At 43.3% G+C, this 22,607-nt stretch overlaps 1 protein-coding gene across 3 annotated transcripts in view; it reads right to left on the bottom strand.

Annotated features, from left to right (window-relative positions):
- LOC104683512 (deubiquitinase DESI2-like) overlaps nt 1–22,607 on the bottom strand; it is a 90,582-nt gene that overhangs the window by 18,498 nt on the left and 49,477 nt on the right. For 2 of the 3 annotated variants that reach the window (XM_039553430.1, XM_010390418.3), the window contains one exon: nt 1,178–1,250. In XM_039553430.1, coding sequence (XP_039409364.1) covers nt 1,178–1,250 — 73 coding nt within the window. Of the gene's footprint in view, nt 1–1,177; nt 1,251–2,288; nt 7,897–22,607 lie in introns of those variants that run through there. The other variant, XM_019281285.3, reaches the window with a different exon arrangement.

Raw genomic sequence — 22,607 nt, forward strand, 5'->3', positions numbered from 1 at the left:
ACTGCCTGGTTACCTATTGGACTGAGGATGCCCTCACAGCCTCCCTCCATGCTAAATGTACTGCTTTCCCACAGCACCAGGAAAACTCTCCGAGTCTGTCCCCATCCAGGTGGCTTCCTCTCAGTGGAAAGTTCTGCACTGAAGGCATCTGGATAAACTATGAGAGGCTGCCAGTTACTGAGCTGGAAAAAGTAATTTCTAGAGTAGGGAGAAATCAAATCTTCCAGAGGGATTTACAGGCAGTGAGTGGGAAGTGTTTGCAGAAAGCCAGGCTGATTGTACTCTGCTGCCTCAGCACACAGGTCAGGCCAGGGAGTCCCTGCATGTCATAGAGGCCACCTTGCATGGCCTGTGAAACACAGCCTGTGATCCACCCAGTGTCACACAGGCCATCTCACGGGGCCTGTGAAAGCCTCTGTGCTCAAGATGGAAATGGCACCACAGGGGTTCTGGCTACTGCATGGCACTGGCTAAAAATACCATGAGTGAGCAGACAAGTCATTCCCATTTAATGCTGAAAAAGGAAACAAAGTCTGTGATGCTAGTTCATCCCTCCCAACACTACAGATGTTTTCCAGATCCCTTGACTTTTGAAATGGGTGGCTCTAATCAGCTTCTACCCCTTTCAGACAATTTCAAAAGTCTTACACAACATTTTCCTTTCTTTGTAACTCTACTGTTTCAAATCAATAGTTTCCAATATCTAAAAACCCAGATTCCAAGATTTCTAGACCATATGCACGCATAAGGAATTACTGGAAAACAGATGTATCCTGACAGGGAATTAGCACAAACACATCTGCAGGCCTTAGGGCAACCCTTGATCCACCTCTCTTCCCCCTCCCTCATTTCTCCCACTCTCTATCCCCCTCCTTCACTACAGAATGGCTTTCCAGCATTGCTCCTCCTATCTGCCATCCTGCTACACACCTGCACGACCTTTACAGGCTGCAGTTACATGCTGAATAGCAAGGACTACATGGTTCATAACAGAACTGCATGAGTTCCTCCTATACTCCACAATGGCCTCCGAAAAGAGAATTGGCTGAGTTTTTTGTTTTTCATTCCTCAAAACATTCCTTGCCAAAAGCTGTAAGTTTGGGGTGCTTTTCCATATCAGACTAGCCATACAGTTGTCCCCATGTTCTGCAGGCAGTAAAAGGGAAATACTTCATACCTCTGCCGTAGATCTCGATGCCAGAGTGGAAGACACCAATCCCCAAGGTGGAGGTGTATTCATTTATCCAGTACTACAGTAAGAGAGAAGCCACATTGGGAAGCATTAGTGGAAAAGAAACACATGATCTTGGTCTAGGGTTTATCCCCCATCTCCCAGCTCCTCTTAAGGATCAGAGTGATTTTGAAATTATCTTGAGACAAACAAATTGAGACTCTTACAGACCAACAGAAGTGGGTACTCTGTTTATTCAGCTGGATGGGATTAGTTCTCCGAAAAACGCTCATCTAACCTTTTCACCTAAGGCACTAACCTGTATTAAGATACAACTGGACCTGAACCTGCGTAAACCCAGCTGCTACAGGATGTGTGATTATTTATCTATCTTCTCACCTAAATACCTGACACTGAGTCAGCTTTATCAATTCGCTTGCCTTATTTGATTTTCAAAATCTGGAATAAGAGAATCCCCAGTTATTTTCCACACATCTTTTTACGTCACCTCCCAACACCTACTTATTATTAGCTAGGTTTTAGGCAAAGACATCATAGATATGGAGGTTTGTTGCCCCAATAGGCCAGAGGAGCACCCCTAAGTAATTGACTATCTAACATCCATAAGTGCTTTATAGAAAAAAAAGGAACTCAGAGCTAGTCAACATTTTGCTGAGAAGTACCATATATAATCAAGCACTGAATTCAGAAGAGACAAGGGTCCAAGATGACCAAAATTTCATCCGAATCAAAGACAAATTTTCAAGAGATTTTAACTGACTCCATTGCTCTGGAGCCCAGCACTTCCCTGTGACATTTAGAGCAGAGAAGCACTGCAGTCCGGTGCATGCATGTGATGCTGCTCTGCCAAGCACTGCGCAGGGCCTGTTTCCACCACACCGTGAAGGACAGTGCAGACACCCAAACAAGTCCCAGCTAAGCTAATTCCAGAGCAGGAAGCTGTACAGCCATGCCAGGGCAATGCTGCATTGAGGATTATTAGCCCTGCTCAGCATCAGTGTTTATTAGGTCAGCTGCAGAGCTGTGCTGCTACAGAAATGATGTTTTCAGGCACTGAGGAAACTGCCCATGCCTGGTATATTTACAGTTCACTTACAGCTGCTGTGGAGTGGAGATGCATCTTCTAGTAACTCAGAGCAACTAAATTCTGGTTTTAATCTGCCACTGCAAGGAAAATGAGTATTGTTCACTTGTTCTTGTACAAGGACATGACAGGTTCATTAAACTAAAATTCTCTTTTGAGTCTGGTAGCAGCTTCTTGTGGAACCAGGATAAGCTGCACCTTCCCTGTGTCTGGTGTCACTGAGCTGCCATGGTGTGAATAAGAATCCCTCTGCTGTCAGGCAACCAGAGGTCTGGCATACTCCAGCTACTGTGCTTGCACTACTTGCTTATGTATTTATGATGACTGCAGCAGCTCTGTAAATCACCTGAAAATGCTTTCTGCAAAACCACTGCTACTGTGAAAAAACACAGTAGCTTTGATATGAAAGCCACAATCCCAAGCCTGACTTAGTATATGGCTAATCTTGATATCTTAAACCATGTCCCCAAAAATGCTTGCCTCTGGCAGTACAGCAGTTCCATTTCCCTCCAGAAAAGCCTGTAATGCTTCTTGTTCTTTGTGAGTTTTTTTTAATCACAAATGATGTATTGTTGCAAGAGGGCAGCAAACCACCTGACCCCAGCTGGACCTCTGCCCACTGCTCTCTGCAAACCTTGTGTAACCTCCATTTACTTCTTCACTTGAATTATGCAAACTCCTGTTTTTAGGGTCAGGTAGCTCTCGGCCTCTGCCAGTTGGGACAGCACATCAGCAGTGAACCCTGGGTTGAACACCTGGTATTTAGGTGCCCTTGCCTTCTGCTGCCCTTCCCCACAGTTCTCTGTTGCCTAGTTCTCTGCAGCAGGAATATCCCTACTCTGACTGGGAAAGAAGATAGGGGTGGCAGCCACACATGACACCACGGGACAAAAGCCTGTCTCCCCTCAATTCAGTTCTTTAATCTCCCACACCTCATAGAATCGTGGAATCTTTAAGGTTGGAAAATACCTCTAAGATCATCAAATTCAGCCATCAACCTAGCACCGCCACCATGTTCACCACTAAACCATGTCCTCAAGTGCCATATCCACTCATTTTTTAAATACTTCTAGGGATAGTGAATCCACCACTTCCTTGTACAGTCTGTTCCAAAGCTCGACAACCCTTTCCGTGAGGATATTTTTCCTAATATCTATTCTGAACCTCCCCTGACAGAACTTGAGGTCATTTCCATCCTGTTACTTGTCGCCTGGGAGAAGAGACCAACCCTCACCTCACAACAGCTGCCTGTCAGGTGGTTGTAAAGAGCGATCAGGTCTCCCCTTAGCCTCATTTTTTCCAGGCTAAACACTCCCAGCTCCCTCAGCTGCTCCTCAGACTTGTACTCCAGACCCCTTTACCAGCTCCATTGCCCCTCTCTGGACCCACTCCAGCACATACTTCTTGTAGTGAGGGGCCGAAAACTGGACACAAGATTTGAAGGGTTTCACCAGTGCTGAGTACAGGGGGACAATCACTGCCCTGGTCCTGCTGGCCACACTGTTCCTGATACAGGCCAGGATGCCACTGGCACACACTGGCTCATGTTCAGCTGCTGTTCACCAGCTCTCTCAGGTACCTTTCTGCCAGGCAGCTTTCCAGTCACTCATCCCCCAGCCTGTAGCACTGCATGGGGCTGTTGTGACCCAGGTGCAGGACCTGGCATTTTACCTCACTGCACCTCACATGATTTGCCACAGCCCACTGATCCAGCCTGTCCAGATCCCTCTGGAGAGCCTTCCTCAAGCAGATCACCATTCCTGCCCAACTTGGTGTTGTCTGCAAACTGGCTGAAGGTACACTCATGGGTTAACTCCTCAGACAGTCTCAGGCAGTCTCAGCGAGCTTCAGAGAAACACTGGTTTCTCAAGTCCTACTGAAACAACTCCCACATGATATGGTAAGTAGGTTGTCTTCTTCCCCCAGGCTAAGCTATTGTCTCACGGCAACAATAAAGCAAAACATGCCCAGCTCACGACAGCTGCTTTGCTTAGAGAAGTAACTAATAGGAAGAGAAGGGAGACTTTTTAAATTAGAAATACTCTTGTCAGTTATCAAAATCAGGGCTATCTGGAGAGCCTCATCTGCATCAGGCTTTGCATTTCAAACAAGGAAGCTACACTGAAAGCCACTTGCAGCTACAGCTTTTTCTTCTTCCATGTAAAAGTTTATGTTGGATCCAAACAACAAATAAGAAAACAATCAGGAAAAAAACCCTCTCCTTGATTGATTACTTGTTAGAGTGATGTTCTGAGACCTGATCACCTCATACATGCAGAGCACTCTCAGATCACAAGCCTGCCCTGTCCCCCAAGCACTCTTGTTTGCAGCACAGAATTTCAGCCCCTGCAACCCATCCTGTCCAACTCCAGGAGCAGAGAGCCAGGCTTCAGGACAGGTCTGAAAGCACAAGTGATGAGGAGGCTCCACCATAGATAAAGAAGAGAGGAGCAAAAGTGTTTCTATGGCTGATGCCAGGTGTTGCAATATAATGACCCTCACATGGGCATTTCTTTATTTAACTGGTGTATTTTTTAGTATTAATTCCTTTAAAGGAGGCATGATGGACTGAAGTGCAACAACCTCAGCAATATCTGAGTTGGAACTGAACAGAAGCTATCCTGATTTAGTACTTTCTTTCAAATAATTGCAATCACACAAGGATGTTATTGAAGCAGGGTCTGATTTACATCTTGGTTCTATTGTTACAATACTGATATGTATTGTATCATGTATATGAAAGTGCAAGGCAGCTCTGAATCATGGCTGTACTGTCCTTATCTCACCCCTGTCTCCAGGGTGCTGTAGAATCTGCCTCCAGTGTGTGACTGAACTCACAGTGAACGCCTCACAGCACTTTGGCACAACCCACAGCTCGTCTCAGGAGGAAGCCATGCTAAAGTGAACATGTCAGTCACTTGCTGAGCTGGAAAAGAGAATCCAAGCCAGATTTTAAACCAGGTTTGTACACACATGCACGAGCTGGCCTTGTTTTCCAAGAGGTTTGCAACTCCAAGCATAAGAACAGCAGCAACAGTCAGCAAATACTCATCTCTGGAGTAAATTGGTTATTGCTTAGATTAAAAACAAAAATCTGCAGCCTGTTCAGTCAGATGAAAAGAGCCAGGGAACTGAATACAGCAGTATCTTAAAGGGAGTTGTGATTCATGCTTGCATTGCATACTGCCTGGAAAATTGTGCCCTAAACCTTACACAGAGGGACTTGGAGTATTCTGTCTCATTTCCATCTTCAACAGAGACAGAGAACAGCTCAGACAATAACTGAGGCAGGGAGAAAGGCTAACCAGGCTATAATCACTTCATAACAGCAGCAGATAGCCCAGAACCCAAAATTCAAACCCAGAAAGGAACCTGAGCATTTAGTTTGTAGTGTACAAGTTAATAGCTTTTAATGAAGGTCCCTGATGAAGTAGAATTTGAAAATTTTCAGGTTTTATTTAGGTTTTCTCTGATTTTCTGTTGGTTTGGTTCAGAGATCACAATAACTGGTGAGATAGTTTAGATTCTGGGAGATACTCTGAGTCAGTTTTTGTGTTATTCACTTCATTTATCCATCCCACAGAGATAGAAGTAAAAGCCTTTCCAGAAAGGAAAGAAACTAAAAAGCTTCATTATATTGATATGGGTCTTTTAGGTCTAGAATGGAGAGGCAGATGATGTGATACCAGCAGATTATATCATCCTGGGAGTTTTCAGAGCAGGAGTTCCTAGGAACTCATACCAGAAACATGGGTTTCCAGATAGAAGAGGCCCATCCACGTTACCACAAACTTCTGCCATCAACTAATACTATGCTATAACATTGAAGTTTTCTGCCACTAACTCTCTCTTCCCTACTTCAGACCTACTTCATTATTTTCCACAGTGTGTCAACCAAAATCTTTCCTGCATCAATGTGCTAAGCAGTTTAACTAAACAGCTCCCCAGATGCTGGAGACAAGACCCCTCCTGTGAGTATCTCAGATATTCTGTGCACTTGATACTTTCTCTGAGCAGCCAACACACTAAGCAATATTCCATTTATCACCCCAATACAGACTAGATATTCCACTCCACAATATCTGTTCACTACTGAGCAAATGCTAAGCCTTCCTTCCTTATGATCTGTATGAACACATAGAAAAGAAATGCACCAGGAGTTGTTAATTAAATCTGATTTCAATAAATAGCTGCAAACTCAGAGTACCCAGTGTCATAGATCCTTGCTGAAAGCTCTATTCTTCACCAGGCATCACACACAAGCAATGTCTGAGCCAGGATACCAGGCTAGAGAGAGAGAGCTCAGCTCTGACCTCATCTGCTTCTCTGATGTCCAGGTATGGCCACACACTACTGTGACCAAGACACCTTTACCGAGGACGGGTGCAGATGATGAACCAGTAACTTGTCCATATCTCTTCTCAAAGAACCATCTGCTTGTAATTCAGAAGGATTACTTCCTTTTCCCTGTGAGTTCACTGGCAGATCTTACTTCTAGGAAAAAGGAAAAAACCAGTAAAGGATGATACTTAAATATTGCTAGGAAGCAAGAAGTGTATTAAGGGATTCATGTCAACACAGGTCCAATAAGAGACTGTCTGCCCTACCACCTGAGCTTGATTTTAATCCTTTCCTTTTTGAGGGCCAAGTCACACACTGTACTTGGCCCTTTACAGGGCCTCTTTATAGGATGGGGGATCTGGCTTGCTGAAGAGACCCTTGGCTCAACAATTCCAAGTGGAGAACACCCAGGGCAGTGCTTGGCCCCGGCAGTCAAGTTACCTAAGCAGCCTCATGAAGACAGGCAAAGGATTGTGTGCACTAACAAATACACTGGTCAGTCATATCTCAAACACCAAGAGAATCCTCTGCAATGTTAAATCTCAGCACAAAAGGCAGTCTTTTAAAGGCAAAATCAGATCGATGCAGGAGCCCAGCTAGGGGACATCAAAGTAATACCTCAGCATTATGTTCTGAGATGCATTGATCCAGAAATTTGAGAGCACAAAAGATAAAACTGGAGGGGAAAGCTAGAGAGCAGCATTTCAGGAAACCAGCAAGTAAAATCCCATCTGTTTACAGCATATAGCCAGCAGCTTCAGAAGGGTTTGTTTCCCCCAGTACATCTTGCGAAATCAAGATCCAGAATCTTGGGCGCACAGAGGTGGAAGGAGAGGGCCCAAAACAGATCACAGATTATTCCCCAAGCAATGCTTGCAGGGGTGAAGGAAGCTTTACTTCAACTACAGACGTGCAGGACAGGGAGCTTCCTGCAGATCCAGGGCACTTCAGTCATACTGCAGCAGTGCTCACTTATGTTCCACGGCCCCAGGCATACACACAGTCCTGCAATATGTCCCAGTCCTTCTGCTGTTCACCCCCTCTGCCCTGGAGCTTTAGTGATAAAAACTCACTGTCATGTGGGATGATGTCAAATTATACAGCATGGCTACTATTAGCAAGTTTTTCTTTAGCAATTGGGTGAGACCCAAGCTCATTTCAGTGTAACCCATGTCTCACACCATTCTCCAGGGGTCCAAGGTTTGTATATTCATCAAGTCTAAAATGCTATTTTCCTAATATACTGTGAATACAGATTAAGTGGGAAAGGGTTTAAATACACGTGGGCAGAACAGCAACTAAATAAAGCTTAACAGAGTATTGAGGAGTGATGACGCAGACCTGTCTTTGGTACTTCACACCTGGGAAAAGCTACCTGGGTGGGCCCTCACTCCAGCACACACAGAACATGGTTCTTCCCAGCTGGAGGATCATCCCGTGTCAGGTCCTCCTCACTGTTGGCAAAAGCTATCAGTCTGCACGTCATGGACATGGGTGTGAAAGCACATCAGGTCACTCCAAATCCAACCAGCCAAAAGCACCTGCTTTAGTCAGGTATGTTAACTTTCAACTAAAATTCCAGACAGTGTTAAAGAAACAAAATACTGCAGTAAGCAGGTCTGTGTTTACAAACAGGCACAGCCTCCAGTTGCAATAGGCAATGACTTTCAAGTCTCAAGAAAAACAGTTCCCAGGGTGTAGGCATTGGCCTGCTTGCAAATAACCCAACTGGCAGAACTGAATAAAGCTCAGGAACTACAGGTTTTCTTCCAGGAGAGCATTCAAGTACTGAGAAATCTGCAGCTTCAGTGCAGCCGGAGAGCTTGAGATATCTCTGATGAGGCAGGGATACAGGGTGACACAAGGACGCCTCTCAAGGACCCCACTTCATACTCAGACTGGGACAGGAGAACTGGCTGAAGAACAGACATCTGAGGAGCAGCCACAGAAAGAAGAAAATGACAAGGCATCCTTTGGGATGCAATTGCTTCTGCTCTGCTTCATTTTGAATGAAAGGAGCTTCTGCTAAGAATACTTCTCCACCCTTCGGGTTAACAGACTCTAATAAAACAGGAATTTCCTGGGAAACGACAGCCTGATACTCGAAATTGATGCTGCTAAACATATTCCCTCATTCAAACCCACAGATACTAAGAGAAGAGACCCAAGGCAAGATGCTCCGTTTCAGCCTTGAGAGGAATGAGAGGCCAAGCCTCTGTGGGACTGCAGCAGCCAACTCTTGGCTTAGCAGCTCTTCTATTTCAGCCAAGTTCTGCTCTGCAAAGGATCTTTTCTGCTCAGGTTGGGCTAAATACATTCCTTGGCTGTCTCCTCAGGAGAAATTTCTTCAAAGTTTACTGTGGCTTTCCAGACATTACTGTCATATGCATCTGAATTGCCTGATACATGAGCCAACAATAAAACCTTTACAATCATGAGGCATAAAGAGCTTATTTCAGAGGCTTCTAAAATGCTGTGTGTGGATTAAAAACTGACGCTGCTGCTGAGAGAGATTGGAAATCTACTTATGCTTCAATGTTGTGACGCAATGTGATTTTACTGGAAGAATACAAGGACAGAAGAAAATATTAATCATTCTGCGGAAAGGAAGCAGTGAGCATTTCAGAAGTTAACTTTTGGGTGTATCCAGAATATTTTTAATTAAAAATTGCAAACAAGATTTAGCTGTGACAATGGGATACCTCCAGCGTTTCCACTTACAGCCTCATCCTGTAAATGGCAGGCACAGTTCTATCTCAGTCTACTGGTATTACTTGAAGTCTTCTACAATTTTCTGCTTTCTCCATTACAGTTTACACTTTCTACCCTGCTACAACGCTGGCAGGCATTGTCCTGAGCAGAGCTTCCTTCCTGCAGCTACATCTGTGAGGTGTTTATAAGTTCACTGCTGTGTATCTTTGGCCTCAAGGCATGCATACCTGAAGCTGCTATTCAGAAGGCAGCTGACCCGGTGTGCTCTCTGTTAAATACAGTTCTCTTGTTGAGGAGAGCGAACTCTCACCCAACTCATGTTTCAGTGCTTGAGTGGAACCTGCCTTACCAATGGAGACATAAGGCAACTTGCTGGCTAAAATAAACAACTATTTTCTGTCTCTGCAGAATGACCATTCCTGTCTCTTCTGTTTGTAGGTTCACACAAAGCCAGCCCACCAGCCCAAGGGTTTGTCACACCAGTCATGACACTGATGGCCCATCTTGGCTGTGTACAGAACATGGTATTTATAGCAGACTGTTTACAACATACAAGAAGCAATACGCCATTTTTCCAACCTCCACCTGTTTCCCTAAACTTCATTACTGACTGTGCCTGAAGGAGTCAGCTGAGTGGGCCAGGGTGGGACTGGGGACATCAAACAGAAGTCACTGCGGGGGAGTTGCTGGAGCATGTGCCACTGCCAAGAGCCTGTCCCACACAGTGATCCTATAAGCAGCCCTGAATAAGGATTATCCATGCTGTTGCACACCACTTTACATGCTGTATCCCCCTTAGTTTGGACAACTTTTATGACAATCTTCATCTCAAGTATCTAAAGCCAGAAAAAAAGCACATCCATTTGCAGGATTACACTGAAATGTATTCACTCATGGAATGTGCCTGAGAAACTCACACGTGTGAGAAACTTAAGGAAGTGATAATACCTTTGTCTTAGATGCATTCACAATGACAAATTGAGAGGTATTCAAAAAGAACAGTGGCAAAATGATCAGGGAAGTGGCAAGACTGACATACAAGAATTAATTCAGAAGAGCTAATAGCTTCGCAAAGCAAAGACTGCAAATGACAAATTTGCAAACATTTGAAGGGCTGACATGAATTATGGGAGAATACTTCTTAAGAATGATATAAAAGATTCAAGTAGGAGCAACATACTCAGCTTAAAAAGAAGAGAGACTTTGACTAAGTGCTTAGAAGTTTCCTTGCAGCAAAAAAGAACAAGAAAACATTTGTATGACTGAAAGCCAGATATTGAGAAAGCCTTAGTGGGCCTGTGCAAGACAGAGTATTGAATGGTCTGAAATGTTTTCCTCTGCTAATGTCAAGGAGGCTGTTAACATTCTCGGCTGAGGGTATTTCAGATGCTACACACCTATCTGCATGGTGAGCCCTCAGCCCAGACTGTCAGTAAGTAGGCTTCCCATCAAATAGGATTCAGGCGAGTTGAAAAAAAAAAGCAAGGGAAATAAATACCCAACAGCTTGGTTCATCAGGAGCTATCTGAAGCACAGTGGAGATGCTTTGGCTCTGAAACTAGGTTGGCCTTGACACATCTGGTAGGGTCAGCAATATAGCCTTAGGGCTCTCTGTCCTTCATCTTGCAGAAAGGATGTAACTGAGAACTGTAATAACAAATAGGGCTGTTAAATGATTTTTCAGATGTGAAATAATGCTGTGGACCTGCTCAGAAAGGAAACATTAACCAAGAAACATTAGTATCTCCTTTTGCTTGTTTGTAAGGATCCTTTGCTGTCTTCTGTGGACCTGTGGACCTCCAAAGAAGAGACTAGCCCCATCCTGATGTCCAGCATTACAGAGAGAAGACAGACATTCAGTGCATCCTTTGAAAACACACTGCAATTGATACATCAGTCCTACCTAGGCCAAAGCATCTGCTTTGTTCAGAGTAGTGCAGGTAATGTGCACCCTGAGTCCTCCACAGAGCAGCTGATTGACAAGCAGCTGTAGCATATCTCTGAAGTGCTGAAAAGCACAGTCCATCTCTCTGTTTTGGCAGCTTATTAGCAGGGATTTGAACTTCAGTCTTTCACCTCCAAGATGAACACCCAAATCACCAGCCATAGCTTCTCCATCAAAGTGATGCATGCACATGTAAACAGCAGAGGAGTGAGAGATTCTTGCCACCAAATAAACCACCAGCTGAGACTTTTCTACCTAAGGCTTGTCTAGATCCCTGCTCAGGTTCCTGAATTTCTCTTCCATGATAGCAAAATGCTAATATGACACTGATTCTTCCTTATTGACTTGCCCCCCTTGGGAAAATTCCTGCCTGGGCAAACACAAATACCTACTTTTTGGTTAACCCAGGCACACCAACAGTCCATGCCTGACCACCTGAGGCAGATTTCTTGTGGTCTTTTCTTGGGTTTCTAGTGAAAACAACCAAAATACTAATCTCTTTCAAGCTACAGTATAGTTTGAAACACCCTTCACGGTGCTGTTTCCATTCATAAGTAGTTCAGGAATGAAGTATTACTCATCAGGATCCAATTCATAGCCATAGCCTTCAGAGCCTTTGAGGCAGAAAATGAATACCTATGACAAAAAAGTCTGTCTGCTCGTCCTGTTAACAAGGCTTCATGGCTTGGTGGAATGGAGTGCTCACTCTTTTTCCTGAATGGTGTTTTGTTTTCCATTATCCTCTGACAGTGACTCACACCTGTCAGGTAATCCAGACAAACATACTCAATCTTCATTTCATATCATAAGCCTGCCTTTTCTGGCTTTTCAGATCAGTCTGCCTTTTCTCCTAACCGTATCTAGTCAGTGGTAGAGGAAGGAAGGATCATCTCCAAAATATCCAGGCTATGACCAGCCTGAAGGGATGGGATGCAAGAGACTAACAAAGCCCCTCTTGTGACACATACGACCTTGAAAATTTTGGTCAGCTGCATGCAGGCCACTTACAACTTTCTTTTGTCAGTGATGACTACCAAGTGGAAGGAATACCCGTATTTGCATTGCAATCCAATTTATTAATGCTTTCACCAAGGGCAGCAGCCTCCTAGATACACAAGGCAGGGACATCTCTCTTTATACCAAGGAAGTATAAGAAACTGGTTAAAACAATTTCTGGCTTCTGCCAAGTTTCTACATAGATAACTACTTGGAGAAGACTGAGGTAACAACAAAGTAATTGCAACCACAGCCATCAGAAAGGGATAAGAAGTTCCTTTATGATATCACAGAAGGACCATGAGCACCACAGGCAATGGAATAAATACTTCTTCTTGTTGCATTCCATTAATGCAGAGCACAGTAACATATTGTTTTCAACCTATTGTGTAGAGACCCAAGGTAGACAGGAAACAACTTCAAAGAAATCTGTAGCCTGGCAGGGTTACATTTGTTAGACAAGAGCTGACATCTTCAGTGGAAAAAAAAAATTAAAAATGAGAGGCACACAAACATTAAAGGAAATAAAATTATTGCCCCAAAAAAGGGAGAGAAAAAAAATCTTGGGTTCAAACAGGAGGTGGTAATCTTTGAACATCCACAGAAAAACAGATGAAGGATAGTTCCATAGCTAGGATGTCAAAACAAGGACTGGAGATATATTCCCTGTTCTGCTATGGGCATACCACAGATTTACTCGGGACCAGGCCAAAACTGAAATTTCATCAGCATGATACTACATTCACATTCAAAACTGTGATTGTCCAAATTCTTCTTCAAATTCCCTTTTACCCTGAAGTGTAAACCATCATTATCAGCAATCTGAATGGAAGGCCTTCCTATTCCACTATAGTGTGAGTTCCATACTCAGATAAAGAGAATCCCCAATAGAGATGAAGATCCCATCTCTCCTTTCAAACACTGATTGTTTGCTGCTGGAAGTCCACAAAGTAGGACTCACCCTGGGGTTCCTAATGGCAGCATTAGCACCTCATAGCCAGGAGTTAAACCTACCCAGGGGTGAATCTGGATCCTTACAGAAAAGTAAAAAAAGAATGTGATATTCTCTAGATTTTCTCCCTGTCCAAAGGCTGTGTAAGGTCAAAATTACATGTTGTATAGGCATGTAAATTCTCACTCCCTGTCTCATTCCCATTCACTTGCCAAAACCAGTTGAGCCTGTCCTGTGAGCCAACAGCAGATCAGAAAAGAGCAGGGTAGGACCTGTTTGCACCTAAGGAATCTATACTCCATGCTGGCTTTGGTGGGACATATTCAAATACCTCATAGTGTCCATGAGAGAAACTGACTGTGTACCACTAACATTAGTTTGCTATTGAAAAAAAAAAAAAAAAAAAAAATCGATATTTGTCTCCAAGCTTCTGAGAAGAGAATCTATTCTGCAGCATAGATGGGGGAAACCCTTTCTCAATGTGAGCTGAGATTTTTTCCTGGAGAGATTCCAGGGGCCTTGCCTGGCTGGCAGGGTGCCTAACCAGCTTAGCTTAGAAAAATACTGGGAAATACTGATTCCTGCAGCTAGCAACCTGTCCTTTTGCCCTACAGTGTTTGTCCTGTCTTGGCTAGAACTCTTCAAATACAGTGCCAATTTCATACAATGTCTCATCTCTCTGCACTTCATATAAGTAAATGGATATGTGTGCATTTTTGCCATAACTGTATACTCTCTCTCTGTTCTTCCAGCACAACTACTGAAGAATCGCATTGCAGTGATATCTCCAGATTAGAATTTAAGGGATAAAACAGAAAGCAAGGAACCTGAATATAGCAATGATAAAATGCTGCTGTGCCATGGAGATTCAAATACATCTTCCCTCAAAACCTGCTTTTGCTGGTCTGAAGAAGGAAAAAAAAAAAACAAAACAGTAAAGCAAGGAATGTTTCATTGAGAAGAGCACTGTCTCAAGAAGGGGTAATAATCTAGCTCAATGCCAAACTGGGTTGTTGGAATAATTATCATCTACAAGGCACCAAACTGATATAGAAACACCAATCAGGGAAGTTCAGACAGAAAATCGTTTATAACCCATGACCCAAGGGCTTCTATGCTGAGTGACTGTAGCACTGTTTAAAAAGACCAAAGATACTAAACACAAATAACTTAGGAAATGAGTAAACATTTCTTATTGTTGGCATTTACCTATTGCATGCTGACAAAGTGTTTGAAGGATACTTTTGCTCCCCCCATATGAAGATGCAAACAGAATGATTAACGTGCAGCATGCCACTGTGTCTGGGAACAAATTAAAAAGCTGTGGGAGTATCTTAACTCTGATGTAATGTGCTCTGCTTTGGTTTGGCTGGGGGCTACAGGAGGTTTTTTTTTGTTTGTTTGTTTTTTCCCAAGGATTCCCTCTGTCTTTATTTAATGAGCAACACTGGATGTGCAGCTCCAAAAGCATTTATATAGCCATCCCTTGCTGAAAGACAGAGATGGCTGTTAGGAGCAGTGCCTGGCAACGAATCATCAGCATTTAGTACCATGAAGATACTGTTTTGTGTGCAAACCACTTCAGATTAAAATGCAGGTGTTTGTCCCTTCAAAGGGACAGCCTCTGTGCTTGCTTCTCCCAAGGGTCACACACCACTGCACAGGGAGAGGCACAAACCTAACAATGCAGCTTCCTTAGAAAACACTACATTATCCTTTCTTTCTTCTCCTTACCCCCACCTCATAAACAGCACAGCATATGTTGGACTAGCATTCAGGCTGCCCTAAATATTTCCTTTCTTCTGGGCACAATAATAATTTTACACTTGTGTTAAAGCAAGTCTTCTGTGCTACTCTGCTGTATGTTGTGTACATCTAGAAACAGATCTGAAATGACCCAAGAGATTCAGACAACTGCTTCCTTCATGTACTTGCATCATACAGTATCTCCACATCTGAAATGTACCCAATAAAATCAGGAATCGAAGGGGAAGAGGGAAGATAAGGAAATACTTCAATAAGACCAAAGAGGAGAATTTGCCTTATGTAACAAGCTTCCCTGGGAATATTTCTCCCTCCCTCTCCTCCTCACCACCCCCATTAGTATTTATTTCTATAAAAATCCATTAGATACTGCAACTATATCTTGGCTCCTATTTGCTTCAGTGAAAAGAGAAAGGTTGTATATTTGTACCATGGCGTACAAACGGTGTTGTCTGCCAGATCCCTCAGAGAGCTGCCAAAAAATTCTCCTGCATGCAGAGCAGATATCTAATCTGAGCTGTGGCCAGGCTGATGCAGGAGAAAGAGGTAAGCACTGTGATGCTTCACCTAGCTCACAACATCCTCTAAGATCAAAGACATCTGCTCTCAGATTAAGCAGTCTCCCTAGACGAGCCCTTTTAAGAAGCTTCTAGATGCCCAGATATCTATTGAAGAAAAAGCCTTGTTTGGCCTTAGGAGGTGGGCCATTGTCAGCTTTCTCAAAAGCAGATTGCAACTCATTTCTAGAAGTGAAGAAGCACACTCCAAGCACACCCCCATTTTGATTACTACCTAAAATAAGAGCACGTACTCTTAATAAGACACTATACATGACCCATATTCCATATTGACCCAGAAATTCTTCTCAGAGAACCAGAGACCTAAAAAAATCATCACACTCTTTCCAGAGTGATCCACAGTGCAGAACAAGGGCAAAACCCCATTCAGTTGGTCTCTGCTTTGATACAGACACGACTCACACAAGTGATTAAGGGTGTTGTTCAACAGATGTGGATTTCAGTTCCCTTGAGCGGCTTTTCTTTAAGTTCACTCATGCAAGCTAGGGAATACAAATAGTCATAAAGCCCTAAAATTAAGCTAATTATCCAGTAAACCAAGAGAAAAGAAAGATTTCTATTCCTATATAGCAGGGAAGTAATCTGGGCACTCTAGCAATGAAAGTCATGCAAGTGATGAATGGATAGGTCTGAGACTATTCAGTTCCCACTCCATATATCTGCCTTCTCCCGAGTTAGATGGATGCATGCAAGAGGTAAACAGATTCATCAAACAAATAAGATCAGCAGCCCAGCCTGATATATTTCCTCTTATGTGAAAGTTCCATTTGCTCTATAAAGTACGAGCTCAGTAGCATTTATATAATTCATTTTACTGTGCTTCCCTTTAACACCACAATAATCTTGTTTAACCTCTCTTACTGGAAGAAACCACAAAGGGATAAAATCCCCAAAATAATATAAAACTGGGCATCATGACCAAAGGACTGCTTGCATGAGTTCTCATCTCGGGAGGGGTTAGTGTCACCAGATGGAGTTCTGGTGTTTGCATGCTTCCTATCAGATCTAGATGAGAAGTAGCTCGTAATCTCTTTGGAGCCAGAGCTCTTTCTCTGGTTCCTATTTACAAAGTGTCTTTGTGAAATATGGTGGAATCCCAGTTCATGGCTGAGGCTCACAGTTGGCATCACGAATGAATCATTAACAGCAGGATAAGGCAAACACCAGCATATTGTAAACTGGAGAGTATTACCTCCTACCACAAGAGAACATTGAGAAAACTTCACAAGCAAACAGGACATATTTGCTTGTGCATCACATGTGCAAACATAAATACAGGCTGAATGTGTCCAACAAAGCCTTAGAGAGCAGCAGTGTTTTAACCCTCTGCTTTCCATCAGGTGGCCAGCTAGCAATAAGCAAACATGCCCAAGACTGTGTACAAAGCCGGACGTGGACAGGCTGACAATCAGTCTCCTTTCACATATGCTATTTTAGTAATCAAGCCTAGAAGCAAGCCCAGTATTGCACCAAAGGTGCAGCACTGCAGATTGGTCCTTGGCAAAACTCCTTATAGGAACAATTTTTTCCTAATCATCCTCTTCCAGAACACGGTGACTTCCACAAGCGTGCTGCTGAATCCCTAGGAATGCCTTTGCTTTCTGTGGCAATAATTAGCCTGCTCAGAAGACAGCCTTCTTCAGCAAGTAAACTACAGAAGATGCAAATTTTTAAACTCTCACCTTACTTTATGCTCCAAAGTGCATTTGTACATAGTGAACAACGAGAGTAAACACACAGCTTGGTTTGCTACCCTACAGCAGAAATGTCCAGGTAACCAGGTATGAAAACAGCACTGGATAGAGAAAAAATAGCCACCAATGCATCTTTTTTCCTCTCTATTTGTAAAAAAGGACCACCTATGGTGACATGAGCTTCGTTTCTATTTTGTGTAATTGTGTATCCATGGTTTCTACCTCACTTGAACACTAATACCATGGGGTTTGTGCACCCATGTTTGCAAATACCTTCTTTGCTTTCCCTTCCAACTCAGTTCTAGCAAGGCACATGCTCCTTCTCTCTGTTTGATCAGATGGCACTACACAGCAGATGTGAGCAAGACCAGCCTGGTGCTGAATCTCTGTGCTGGTGCCAGTCCTAAAGAAAAACACTCATGAGAGAAAGAATGCCAATTAGGTTCAGCAGAGAGATGGGATGGAGAATAACGTGATTCATGTCACAAGTGAGCCTTTGGAAGATTGATAAAGTAAACAGGAATCAGTCTTGAGTTTTAAAGCCTTAAGAATAGCCAAGATTTTGGAAGCATTCAGATGCTCTGTTTCTTTGGCATGTGGAACTGCTTGGCATTGTGGCACTCAAATCTCAGTTCAAGTGCAGTCACAATAAAGATTTAGACATCACGAATGCACAGATTAGGGGTGGGAGAACCCCAGAGTGTCCAGCATAGAGCACTGCGGACAGAGAGCACTCTTACTGATCATTCCTCACTCAAATTGTCTCAGGAACCTGTGCTTTCCAAAGTAGACAAAAACATTTTCACTTTTAGCTTCTAGACAAACCTAAAAAAATAGAAGAATAGCCTCTCCAGTAACATTTATTTCTTCAATCCTTCCTCCAACATGTCAGAAGAGAAGTCTTTAGGGCCAAGTGATAGCAAAGCTGTAAAAGGAGAACTTAAACGTGATACCCACTGTTGCAGAAAAAATAAATTCAGTCTTTCCATCAGAGTTTTCTTGTTTCCACCAAAATAAAACTGGTGAGATTCCCATGCTGGAACCTCCCACTTTTATTTTTGTAGAAGGAATAGGAAGAGTGAGGAAATCAGAAGAGGACTTAGCTTTTCACCACTACATAGTCCACCTGCAAACTCCCAGCAAGGGCTGTTAATACAGAAGGTTACATTTACTCAGGAAAATTGAATGGAATAAAGAGCCAGAGAGGACTAGTCAAGAAGCAGAGGTCAAGCTCAGAGAAGCCCCAGAGCTAAATTTGTGTGAAAGTGTTAGAAGGAAGTGTCATATAATGCTTGTGCTGCTCCATCTCCCAACTGTGGCCACAAGCAGGCATTGAGGGAAGAATAATGAAATTGGATTAGATGGATCCTTGGTCTGAACCAGTCTGTCCATTCTTATGTTTGTGTGTTCTTTTCTGTGAATAAGAATGAAAACATGGAAAGGAAACCTTGGAAATATAAGGAAGGAATATGTTTCAAAGATGAGCTTTCACCTGTCTGAAAGACTGGGCAAGCTTATAAACCCCTGGAAGAGAATCTGCCTCACGCTTTGGTAGTCAGGATACAATTTAAGCAAAGGTTTTGAGATTACGCTGTAATTGCCCAATTAGCTCTTGCATGCAAAAGGGATTCTCTTCTATTTATCCATATCCAGCAGGGCAGAAATCCAAAGCTTTCTTCCCACTGTGGATTTGCTCTTCCAATTCATTAGGATTAATTTCTTCACCACCCACACAATTCTCTGAATAGCTTCCTCCCCTCCTGCCCCACTGCCACCTGTTAAAGTTATAAAGATGATTGGTGCTCCTTAAAAGCAGCACAGAACATCTTTATCCATCTATTTACTGGCAGATGCTTTCCCCCCCTGCTCCTTGGCTAGACTATTTCTTTCCAAAAGCCTGCAGTCTGTCAAGCTGTCCCCAGAGCACATATGTGCATGCAGTGTTTAACCACATCACCTCCTGTAACCCCAGTGTGTAATGTGTTCTCATCCCCCCAACATCCTAGGTAGCATTTTATTTTGTCAAGTACCGAGTAAAACAAGAATATTTTCAAATCAAATCAAATTAAATGATAACCTGTGTAAATGGGTCAGCATAAAGACTTCAGGCTTGTCTAGAGCAACTGTTCTTATTTCTAAAGCAGAGGATAAATTTTGGTGGATTAACATGTATGTAATCCTGTTGTCAAGTCATTGGGCAGAACGGGGACTGACTGTTTCTCCTTTACCTCCTCCTATCTCAGTCCAAAGCTTATACAGAGTCATGGGAAAAAAGGGGGGGCATTAATTGCTCATGCTCTGGGTCATTTACCTCTGTGTACTAAGGGACATCTTTTCAGAAAGCCTCTTGAACTGTATTACCAGAGATGCTCTGTAAATTCATCAGTTTGGGAAGAACTGCCTCTGATCCTGTTGGCATCACAGTACAACATGTAATCCTAGGAGTTTTCTTTCAAATTGGAAATAATGATAACAACAGAGGTCTGCACTTTCATTTTGAAAAGACTGAGTGCTGGAAGAGTGTTCTGACCCATAGTTCCCTTCGGTGCTGGAAGCTATCTGAACTCCATCAAAGGAGAGCACAGTTCAACTGGGAAGCCTCAATAAAACACTTTGCTTTGAAACATCTATCACAGTCCTTAAAAAGAAATCAGAGCATTTTCAGCATCCACAGCTGGAGAAGAGTAAGAACAGTCTCACAATCCTAACTCCACATCAAAAACCAAGAGACAGAACAACAAGTTACCGATCATAGAGTCACAGAATATCTCAAATTGGAAGGGGCCCATAAGAGTCATTAAGTCCAACTCCTTGTTTCTCCCAGGACTATCTAAAACTAAACTATAATGACTAAAAATGTTGTCCAGACACTCCTTGAACCATGTGAGACTGGTGCTGTGACTACTTCCCCAAGGAGCCTGTTCCAGTGACCAATCACATTCTCAGTGAAAAACTTTTTCCTAATGTCCAGTTTGAACTTCCCCTGACACAGCTTCATTCAATTCCTCATGTCCTGTCATCAGACAAGTCAGCCTCTCTGCAAGCCATTGTCTCAGCTGCAGATTGGGAATAACAGCCTTTTCCTTCTCCAGGGAAATAATGGGAAGTACCCTAGAGAAGACTGAGAAAGGATCATGCCCTGGAGTGGAAAAGGCTAAGCAGATCCCTTGGGTATCCTGTTCCAGCACCTGCAACAGCAACACAGCATAGAGACACATTTGCTTTAAATTGTCAAGTACCGTCAGCAGGGTCCAGAGCACAGAACTGTTCAGGGGGAGCTAATGTATCCTGTCACAAAGCACAGCACACAGCCCCCTCATGCTGCCTTGTTTTCTTACCCACTGCTTTTGCATCGTCCATCCCTTGAACAATATCCACCATGCTGCAACTTGCGTGTTTGCAATTTGCACACTGTCGTCTTGAGTTGCTTGGGCTTTCCTGACAGAACTAAATGAATAGCAAATTGAAATCTCTCTTTTCCTCCCCCTTACTTCACTCTCCCCTTGCTTTTGTACATGCTGAAGTAAAAAGCTTCCTCTGACTCAGATTTCAGCTGTCACAGATTTCATCAATTTTTTCCTAGGAAGTCTGGATGCTAATGACAAAAATAGCAGCTGTCTCTAAATACTTCATCTGCTGTCTGTGGTCAAAGGGCAGTAAAGGCCAGGAGCAGGTGTGGTGGGTGACTGCTTCAGAAAATCCCCACCCTCGCCAGGCAGGTTCTGGTGAGAAAGAAGTGGGACCACCACCCTCTGATTGATGGGAAGGCCAGGGATAGCTGTCAGGGCACGCAGGAGGGATGGGGCAAGAAGGCATGTGCTCACCTGGACACAGGTCAGGCAGTCAGCAGGATGCAGGGCTGCTGCCCCTCAGCCCACTGCCCAGAAACCCTGCTACTGCCTCCCATTCCTATGGGAATCATGCCCACCCAGGCAGCAACACTCCAGGTGCCAAAAAGCAGTCAGGCTTTTAAACACCCAAGTATCCCACAAATAGGGCATCTTACAGGTGAGATGACTCAAGACGAAGAGGTTGAAATGACTTGCTAGAAATGCAATTGAGATGGGAACTAGGACTAAAGTTTGGGTATTTCTCTTTCTCAACATCCAGTGCTTTACTCAAAATGAAGGTTTGGTTGTTCTCGGCCAGAGTCCAAGGACACACTTTGTTGGCAGCATGACACAATCTGTTTAGAACTTTTTGATCCCCACATGTTCAAAGCACTTGTACTTTCCACAAAACATTGTGGTATCATTGAACACAATGTTATGTTTGAACTGAAAGGAGGAAAAAACATCTCCATCTATTTTACATGTAAATAAGAGCTGGTCTTCTACATAGTATCTTGTAAAGAATGAAGGGTGAGTTTGACCCTTGATGAGCTAATTATTGATAATCTACCATCAGATCCACTATAATTTCTTTCACTTTGCATGAAGATATCCTGGGATAGAAGGAAGGGCAGAGTGGAACACAGAGGTACCTGAGGACCTAGTCATATCCTAGGGATCCTAAAGAGCACAATTTCAGTCATGTGTATCATCCTGCCTTAATGGGTTCACTTACCTGCAGCACCCAAGGCTTCCCACAGTAGGATTTTAAATGGTAGCAGGAAAGTGTAATATTGCCTAAACCAGAAATAAAATGCTGGTGCCATTCCATTTCCACTAGAATTGTCCCAGCTAGAAGTTAGGTTCTCATGTCTGAATACTTCCAATATAAGAAGTGCATTGAGACAAGTTCAGTGGTTTTCTTCTTCTTTCATGCCTACTCTTTGGTCTGTTTCTTCTCAGTCTTTTAGAATAGCGGGTATGAATTAGAACACAGGTAAGTCCTAGAGCTCCATACAACCTCAAGTGTGTCTCTGTTTCTAGAGCAATAGCAAGCGGAAGCATACCACACAGAGGCACAACAGCCACCCCCCAGTCACAGAAAATTAGCTGTGCCACCCAGGATTTAATAGCCTGGCAGGTATCTTTTAGGGAGCTAAATATTGAGGTATTTTCCTAGTAGGTAGGTGTTCATAATGGGCAATATATCTGTAACTGCAGTAGCATTACAGTTCTCATCACATGCAATGGTACAGCACCAGTTCTGTTGCCAGATCCATGAAAGAAGTTTAACTTTCTCTTGTGTTTTCCCAGTTTGCACATGTATTGCCCCTGCTAGTACCAGGTCATCTGGTGTGGGCTCAGATGAGATAACTAGCACTTCTGGGTGCTTAAGTTCTTTGACAGAACAGCAGATTTACAATAATGAGTGGCAGAACACTAAAACCTTTGTGACTCGACTGATAAAACAGTTCTCTGTGCTTCATGGGCCGTTCAGATGCTTGACATGAGGGATATT

This window comes from Corvus cornix, chromosome 5 (genome assembly GCF_000738735.6).
Source record: "Corvus cornix cornix isolate S_Up_H32 chromosome 5, ASM73873v5, whole genome shotgun sequence".
Lineage (NCBI taxonomy): Eukaryota > Metazoa > Chordata > Aves > Passeriformes > Corvidae > Corvus > Corvus cornix.